The 9,608-nt window shown below is 48.9% G+C and overlaps 1 protein-coding gene across 1 annotated transcript in view; it reads right to left on the bottom strand.

Moving 5' to 3' along the window:
- CASZ1 (castor zinc finger 1) overlaps positions 1–7,168 on the bottom strand; it is a 44,224-nt gene extending 37,056 nt beyond the window's left edge. The window contains exons 1-2 of the mRNA XM_015821426.2: positions 6,986–7,168; positions 6,632–6,940 (exon numbers count right to left, since the gene is read on the bottom strand). Coding sequence (XP_015676912.1) covers positions 6,632–6,940; positions 6,986–7,144 — 468 coding nt within the window. The 5' untranslated portion in view covers positions 7,145–7,168. The remainder of the gene's footprint in view (positions 1–6,631; positions 6,941–6,985) is intronic.
- Positions 7,169–9,608: the final 2,440 nt, after the last annotated feature.

The following is a 9,608-nucleotide window of genomic DNA, read 5'->3' as shown; positions in this document are numbered from 1 at the left end:
GGGGGGGGGAGGAACACAACACACTCACACCAACGCCGCCCAAAGGGGGCTAAAAATAGCTGAGAGCAGCACACTATATATGGAAGGAAAAGCAGAGGCAAAATGGAGCAAAACGTCCTTTGACTGGGGGGGGGAGAAATTGGGAACAGGGTCTTGAACTGGAGCTTCCTTTTCTCTTCCGAATGGAACAAGGAGCAGCGGAAGACAGGATGAGGAGAGGACCCAGATTTTGGGGGGGGTGGGGGGGGCTAAGCAGGTGGCACTGATGGGGTTTGGGATCGCAGGTTGCTAAGTAAGAACAGTCACGAGTCAGGGAGTGATAACGTCCCAAACTGCACTGCACAGATGTGTGATAAATGTGTGAATTTTCACAAGGAAAACTTGGCCGACCGTTGGCTGAAGTTTCAACCCAGCACTCAGAAGTCGGTCCCCAGAGCTAAAGGCAAGGGGGCAGGGTGGGGTTGGGTGAAGGGGGGGGTCCTTTTCTTGCATGGAAACTGTGTGCGCACTTCAGGACCCTTTGGGAGAATTTGAACGGATAGGCTACATCCACCCCACCACGAAAGACGGCGAGGGAGCGTCCCTTGCCGCCGCTTAAAAGCATATTATATGCTGCATCAATTCACGTTAATTTCAAAAGCAATTAACTAACTGCAAACTAACGATATTTTTTAAAAAAAAGATATATATATATATATATATAGAGAGAGAGAGAGATAAGATAGATAGAGAGAGAGAGAGAGATAAGATAGATAGAGAGATAGATAGATAGATGTGTGTGTGAGAGGATAGATAGATAGATAGATAGATAGATAGATAGATAGATAGATAGATAGATAGATAGATAGATAGATAGATGATGAGAGAGAGGATAGATAGATAGATAGATAGATAGATAGATAGATAGATAGATAGATAGATGTGTGTGTGAGAGGATAGATAGATAGATAGATAGATAGATAGATAGATAGATAGATAGATAGATAGATAGATAGATAGATAGATAGATAGATAGATAGATAGATAGATAGATAGATAGATGAGAGAGAGAGAGGATAGATAGATAGATAGATAGATAGATAGATAGATAGATAGATAGATAGATAGATAGATGATAGATAGATAGATAGATAGATAGATAGATAGATAGATAGATAGATAGATAGATAGATAGATAGATAGATAGATAGAAAGAAAGAAAAAGAAAGAAAAAATCCATCAGGGACAGGAAAAAAAGGGAAAGAATAGGACAAACCATATTGAATAAAAGGCACTAGAGGAAATTGTAGGATAGATTATGGGGGGAAATCCCTGAGAATTTGTTCAGGTCAAACACGCCTAACTGGAGACGGAAGGTGTCCTTAAGCATGCCCCCATCTTTCACTCCTCAAGAAAGGAAGTGGAGCACTGCCTGCTAGCCGAATAAGTAAACTCGGAGAATCACCTTGCCAGGAGTTGTGCTTGGAGGAAACGGGGAAGAAGAGCTAATGCAGATCGTCCTCGACTTAACGATCTTGTGGCTGAGCCCCAAATTTCCGTCTCTAAGCAAGACTGTGGCCACGTGAGTTTTGCCCCATTTTACAACCTTCCCTGCCGCCGTTGGGAAGTGAATCACTTGCAGTTGTTAAGCTAGTAACACGGCTGTTAAGTCAATCTGCCTTCCCCCACTGTCGGAGGGTCGCAAAAGGGGATGGCGTGACCCCGTGACACCACAACCGTCATAAATACGCGCCATTGGCCAGTTTCGATTGCCCGACAGTGAGGATGCTGCGACGGTCATTAAGTGTGAAAAACATTCGTAAGGCACTCCTTTTCAGCACCGTTATAACCTTCAATGAGGTTATAACGGTGCTGACCCCCCTACCAGGGCAAATCTCCCTCGTCCTACTCCACGGGTAATCTCGCAAAGGCGAACATCTGCCGCTACCCCGCACAAGCCCTTCAATATCAGAAACAATCCACGGATGGCTGTATTCAATCCGCTTGGTTTTTGTGGCCAGCCTGTCTTGACGAAAGCCCCGTGCCACGGCGTGCGCCCACGGCACGACACGTGGACACGTTCGCTACCACGGAGGTCGCAAGCTCCTCCTCGAATTTTCCTCGTCTTGCTCACCTCCAGAAGCCGGAAAACACGTTTTGGATGGGCACCTTTGTCGATCGAGACTTAGAAAGGCAGGCTGTTATTTTTTTTTTTTTAAATTATTATATATATATATTTTTTTAAAAAAAACACCCATCTCTGCCATATGGAGCTATACAATTCCCTGTGGTCAGAGACTCTGAAAGTCATTCCTTTCCCCCATAACTCTGTATTTGGGGAGTGTGTGCAGAAATGCATACTGCAGAGAAAGAAGGTGGCATAATATATATATGTATGTATATTTTGGGGAGGGGGAAAGGAAAAGTCTGAGGAATTAAAACAAACTTAAAGCGCCAGTCCAAACTCAATCACCTTGTGGTGGCGACAGGCAAGGGCTTTTCCCGATCAAAGCATCTGAAGGTCAGCCTTCTCCTCATTGATCTTGCAATGTTTGTTAATTACTCTGTCACTGATGTGGCGAAGGATAATTAAACAGCTCTGTTTATATCTTATATGCATAATTATGAGCGTTGCCAGTGAACTCACGGAGGGAAGGGACAAATGAAGGGAGATGAGTTTTCGGCTGCCTTATTAAACGGGAGCCCGAGGAGGGAGGGAGGGGAAACTTGGAACTCCCCACCCCACACACACACACACCCTCACCCACCCCACCCCCCGTGCACAAAAGGGAGAATTTTTGACGGATCATCGGTGAGATCCGGAGGGGGGGGGCTTGTGAGAGATGCGGGGAGATGGGGTGAAATGTCGAGCAAAGTTATTAAACGTGAAGGGGAGTTAAGACTTCATTTGAAGATGCCCTTCTCTCTTGCAGGGTGGGGCGAGCGACCTCTGGAAACTCCATGGTAAATTGCTATGCGCTCTGCAGCTCCTTCCCCCCCCCCCGTCTTTTAATCCTTTTCCTTCGTAATAGTTTTATGGGGCTGCTTACGCCCAGCTCTCTCTTGTTACTGCCTGAGACGAATCGGAGCGAAACCTAAGGTTGGCACGCACAAACGCACACGCTGGCACCCCAAATCCCTTTTAAATTCCTAAAGCATTACAGTTTAGAGTTCACAATATATTGGTGGCAGAATTTGGCAAAAAAACCCAAAAAACAAACACTGCTTGTAAGTCTCCGAGGGTCCCCAATCCCAGGGCCGCAACCTGCTACCGGTCCGCAGCCTGTTTGAAACCGGGCCGCACGGGTGATGGGCAAGCGGGCACGCGCGGAGCTCCAATCATACGAGCGGTGGGCCCTGGCGCTCACATCCAAGGCGCCACTCACGCGAGAGGAGGGTGCTTCTGTTTGCGAAGTGCCCTTCGCGCATAAGGAGCATCGCACGCGAGCGCTCTCCGCTCGCGAGGGGAGCTTCATGCGCACGTGCAGGCCTGCCCCTCACGAGCCCCCTCCCCACACGCCAGGCCGGGCTGGCGAGTCGGAAAGGTTCAGGACCGCTGTGTTAGATGACCAGTAGTCCTCCACTTACAACAATCTGTTTAGGGACCCTTCAGAATTGCATCGCTGAAAAAGGTGATTTATGAGCATTTTTTCAGAGTGACGGCCTTTCCCGCGTCCCCGTGATCGTGGGATCAAAATTCGGACGCTTGGCCCCTGGTTCATACTTACGACCGTCGCTGTGTCCCAAGATCAGAACAATTAACCAGTGGAACAACCTGCCTCCAGAAGCGGGGAATGCTCCAACACGGGACGTTTTTAAGAAGAGACTGGACAGCCACTTGTCCGAAATGGTATAGGGTTTCCTGCCTGAGCAGGGGGTTGGACTAGATGACCTCCAAGGTCCCTTCCAACTTTATTATTATTATCATTATCATTATCATTATCATTATCATCATTATCATTATTATTATTATTATTATTATTATTATTATTATTATTATTATTATTATTATTATTATTATTATTATTATTATTATTATTATTATTATTATATTATGTGATCCCCTTTTGCGACCCTCTTTGTAGGGCTCTTCAAACAGGAGGAATGGGAAATTCTTACGCTGAATTTTGCATATTAAAAAAGGAGCGTGCAAAACGCCTCTCTTTTCGTCCCTCTCCCCCCCCCTTTGCAATAATCCACAGCTACATTTAATGGACGTTACCGGTTCAATTAGCTTCATATCCAAACTCACCCCCTGAATGGCTCCCCCTGGCTTAACAATATCCCTTCAGGTTCCCCCTCCTATCTCTAGATTACACAGACTCCAAACGAGGAGGGCAGTTCAATTCAAAGCAGGAGGATTTTGAACGGGGGGGGGGCACACCGTGCCACCTGTGGGAAATGAAGGAAATCTTCTTTGCCCGGGGAAAGAGTTGAGTGGGCATTTTTTTTCCCCCAAGCAGGAATTCGTTGTTATTTAAAAGAAGTGTGTGTGTGTGTATGTGGGGAAACAACCCAGGTTGAAAGAATAAAGAAAGGATTGTCGAAAAGAAATCATGCAACTAAGAAAACAAATGCTGGGAGAAAAAAAAGGAAATTCTGACCTGCAGAAGAAGAAAAAAGGGGGGGAGACTTAAGAGTTGCTGCCGTTTGATTTTGATTTTTGATTTGATTTTTTAGTTTTATAATAATAATAATAATGATAAAGTTGGAAGGGACCTTGGAGGTCATCTAGTCCAACCCCTGCTCAGGCAGGAAACCCTACACCATTTTGGATAAATGGCTGTCCAATCTCTTCTTAAAAACTTCCAGTGTTGGAGCATTCACCGCTTCTGGAGGCAGGTTGTTCCACGGGTTAATTGTTCTGACTGTCAGGAAATTTCTCCTTAATTCTAGGTTGCTTCTCTCCTTGGTTAGTTTCCATCCGTTGCTTCTTGTCCTGCCTTCAGGTGCTTTGGAAAATAGCTTGACTCCCTCTTCTTTGGGGCAGCCCCTGAGATACTGGAAGGCTGCTATCCTGTCCCCCCTGGTCCTTCTCTTCGTTAAACTAGACATACCCAATTCCAGCAGCCGTTCCTTCTATGTTTTAGCCTCCAGTCCCCTGATCATCTTTGTTGCTCTTCTCTGCACTCTTTCTAGAGTCTTTTCTTTAGATCCTTGCCTTTATGTATTGGACATTATAGTGTCCAAATTCTACTGGACGAGACTGGCTCGGCTCACCCACCCATATTGTTCTCCTTTGATTTCTTCTCGCCTTAAAAAGAAAAGAGACAGGCTCTCCAATGGTTGCAGTGCCCCAAAGCATCAGGTGGGCACAAACATGAACGTTGCAACAAAAGGAAAAGAGGAACTTTTTTTTCAGGTGCTACTGGGGGAAGGGGGAATGTGTATCGAACTGCAAATCCCCGTATTATGGATTCGGTTATTTAGTTCACCATTCTGTACCTGCGCTCGCTGCATTGCAGTCCCATTATCCGTAGTTTAGCGGTTTTGCTCTTAGTGTTTTAAATCATTCTGAATAATATGTATTTAAGTTTGGGCCTTTTAAATAATATATCGGAATGGTCCTCATTTATTATATATGCACAAGGTAGCATTGACTTGTTCTAATGGCACCGGGATGTTTGACTCACGTTTCAGAATCCCATTTTAAATCTACGTACAATCGCATTTGTTTAAAAGGGGGGACTTGTCCAGGTTACAATGGAGGGGGGGGGGGAAAGGATTCAAGGCTGGGCTGGGGTCTTCCGGTTACGGAAAAGACCCTGAACTGCTTGAAGGAGCTAAAAGCTATTTGGATGATGTCAACCCACCCCCATCTTGCATAGCTGTCCAGGTTACAATAGGGGGGGGGGATTCAAGGCTGGGCTGGGGTCTTCCGGTTACGGAAAAGACACTGCCCTGCCCTGAAGGAGCTAAAACAGACATGTCAAACACAAGGCCCGGGGGCCGGACGCGGCCCGCGAAGTGGTTTCATGTGGCCCGCGAAGCCATCCTGGAAACAGTGAGGGAATGGCCCCCGCTGCCTTGGCCCTGGCCCTGGCCGGCCAGGAGGGAGCCAATGTACAATGTTGTGGTGGCCATCTATGCTGAAAGGCCTTCAGTCTTAGCTCCACAAGGCCCCTGGGTGCATGCTGGGGAGGTGTCACCCTTTGTGAGGAATGAAGAAATGGACCATGCCTTGGCGCTTGCCCCGGTCCCACCCCTTTCTGCCAGAGACCCTCAGATCTGTCCCACTCCTGCCCAGGCACCCTTGACACGAATGATGTAGAGCTGGCCATGCCCACCCAGTAGGCCACACCCATTCCATCCATGCCCACCTAGTAGGCCGCACCCACCCGGCCCCCCGAGGGCAACCGCAATGCTGATGCGGCCCTCAATGAAATTGAGTTTGACACCCCTGAGCTAAAAGCTATTTGGATGATGTCAATCCACACCCATCTTGCATAGCTGTCCAGGTCCTAGATCTCCATAACCTAGATCTAAAAACATGTGATTAACCCCATTCCATGCAAAACATGCCCCCACCAAGGAGATTGTCCCAGGCTTTCTGGAAAGGCAGGTTACCCGTTGCACCCAAAGTAAGACATCCGAGTTGCCGTGCGTGAACCATCTCACCTGCAGGAGCTCCGCCACCGAGCTTGGAGCTGACTTCACTGTTGGAAGCCCGAATGCTTTCGTCCTTCGGGGGAGGCCCGTCCGAATCGCGGTCCTCCAGGAAGCTGCCATCTTGGGAGTCCTTCAGGGGCGCGGCTTCGTCCCCGTTATCCTCATCGTCGCTGCAACCTTTCGGCTGGACCATGTAGACCCCCTCGGGGGGCACCTCCGTCCCCTCGGCGGCCTTGGGCTCCTTGTTCTCGATGCGCCCCAGCAAGGGGTCTTCGCCGTACTCGCCGTTGACCCACTTCTCGATCACCTCCCTCCGCTTGTCCTCTTCGATCTTCTGCACGCGCTTCGGCCCCTCCGGAAACTCGGCCCCTGGCTCCTTGGCGGCCGCCTGGGCGACCTCCTTGGGGCCTGCCACGTCAACGCCAACGCTTTCCCACCCAAGGGGAGCACTGTCGACATGTCCCTGCTCAGGTCCTTTGTGCTCAAAGACTACCTGGCGGCTGAGCTTGGCACAGATTGCGTTTAATTTCAGGCCACCTTTGCGCTTGGCAGCCATCTTGGGGTTTCCTGAGATTGTGTCAGTGCATATTCTTCTTTCAGCTGGAGGAAGGGGCAGGGGGAAAGAGCGAGAGAGGGAGGGAGAGAGAAACAAAATGAATATTAGCAGAGGTGTACTCATTCTTCTATCCAGTGGTGGGATTCAACCGGGTTCTCTGCATGGATGCCACTTCTGGAAGTCCATTCTGGGCCTGGGCAACAAATAATTAGCTACCGGTTCTGCCGAACATGGGGCGAACTAGCTGAATCCCACCACTGCTTCTATCCCAAGCATGTATAATGGCTTTTCAAGGCCACACGCTCCAAATAATGACACAACCTGTACATATAAACGTATAATAAACACAGCAAATATTGTAAATCAGGCATGTCAAACTGCCAGGCAACGGGCCGGATGCATCACGGCGAAACTGCGCCCACCCCATTGCCGGTGATGGGGAAAAAGTCCCGATATGTTGCGCGACGTCACGTGACATCACGAGTTTGACATGCCTGCTGTAGATAGGGGTCCCCAACCCCCGGTCTGTGGATCAGTACCGGGCATGCCAGCAACTGGACCACACAAACAAGCAAAGCCCATCTGCAGGATGCAGGCAGCATACAAAACCACGTCCCCTCCGGTCCGTGGAAAATCCTCTCTCCACGGAACCGGTCCCCAAAAGGTTGAGGGCCTCTGCCCTAAACTCTCCTGAAGATGTTACCTAGCCTGGTAACGAAACGTTCGGAAAGCAACCCACAAGCTCGGAGAACGAATCTTCCCCCTCAAGTACTGTAGATATTTGAGAAAAACGTGATCTTGGAAAACCCGACCGCTTGTCCAAGAGGCAGGAAAAACAAAAGATCTCAAAGATTCATTTGAGGTGAGTTCAAAACCCCTGACATCAAGACAACCGAGGCCTTGTCTCCTGCGCCCAGCCTGACTGATTTGATTGAGAAGGGGGTCTGTTTGTGTCTTTTCCCTTCATTCAACGAGTCTGCTCCAAGAATAAGGAGCAAGGGATACATGGACACGGAATTTAGGCTGGATGAAATGAAGTAACCACCTCTTTCCAAAGCTCTGCCTGGCTGCTGTGTCAACGATGCCCTTTCTCTCTTTCCTGCCACTAATTTGTCCCGTGTGCCCAAGACGTAATTCTGCTCCCCTCCAACCTGCTTGTGGGAAGAAACAGATAAGAGTGCCCGCACACTTATCTTTCCACACAACAACAAACGCCCCTCTCTTTAAGGTAGCAATTGGAGATTAAGATCTGCAACGCGAATTGTCTCACAGGTAACCGCACGTTTTTACTTTTATTATTATTATTACGATCGTGCAATTTCTTCTTATTATTTCAGGGGGTTTAATTGGGAAGTTAGTTGCCTGGAGTGGCTGGAGCTAGACAAGATATATCTACTAACAAACCAAGCAAATTAGAATGACACTTGGGTTGGGTTTTAAGACCCCCCCCCCAGGCCTTTCTCTTGCTTCTGCCCCACGTATCCTCCATCCAGCCCCGGGTATCTTTCCCACTTAAGCCCTAAGAGGTAGGCACAGCGTGCCATCCATCCGAGGCCTGGTGGTGCACCCAGAAGCCCTTGTGCCTTCCCCCAGTGCTTCAGCCTGACAGCCCCATAGAACAGCCTGAAACGTCAGAACGACCGTCCAATTGTCAGCAAGAGGCTGGTTGGCGTGAGTGGCTGACCGCTCTGGGCACCATTTCCCATGAAGAGCGACAGGGGAGAGACCCACTGGCCGATGGCTGATCCACCAACAAGTGACAGCAAGGAGCAAATGCCCCTTAAAACATCCTCAAAACCTTCCTGGACATCAAGTGATTTTTCTGCCTCCGCAACCGACATTCCTAGGCTGCCAAAACGAGCATTGCTCTGCTCGGATTGTGAATTGTGGTTTTTCTAAAACGTTCTTTTATCGCTTCAGCCACTTCGGTTGGCTAAGTAGTCCGGTTCCCACCATTCCTTTCTCTTGTGGGACGAAAGACAGCCAACCCACCGTATCCATGCCCCAATTACGGGGCCCGTTTCCCGTAATGGTTTGCAAGATCGCGCTGGCCGGCGAGCACAGAGAGCTGAAGGCAGAGGCTGTTGATCTCATTGTCAAAGTGGCAGGGAGGCGTAATCAAAACCGATCGAGCCCGTGGGAGGGCCAGCGAACCCTGCAAAATAAACCCAAGCCTCCACTTTGCATTGTTCTTTTTCACCCACAACAATGCGATGCCCCGATAACAGTGGAACGAAAACACGTACACCTGTAGAGAAAAAACACACACACACGCCCGCCCGTATCCTCAGAGAGAGGGCACACCCTGAACACACCTAGATACATCTAGGTTCTGCGGAACGCATACCCAGATGCTCTCTCTCTCTCGCGCGCTCGCGCGCACACACACATCTGCTTGCGTAATAGTGGCTTAGAGGGGAATCCAGGTCAAAGTTTCGTCACCGTGTTTCCTTGGCCTTAGCTG

Source organism: Protobothrops mucrosquamatus, unplaced genomic scaffold (genome assembly GCF_001527695.2).
Source record: "Protobothrops mucrosquamatus isolate PMUCROS unplaced genomic scaffold, P.Mucros_1.0 scaffold1329, whole genome shotgun sequence".
Taxonomy (NCBI): domain Eukaryota; kingdom Metazoa; phylum Chordata; class Lepidosauria; order Squamata; family Viperidae; genus Protobothrops; species Protobothrops mucrosquamatus.
This window is presented reverse-complemented; position numbering and strand designations above follow the sequence as displayed.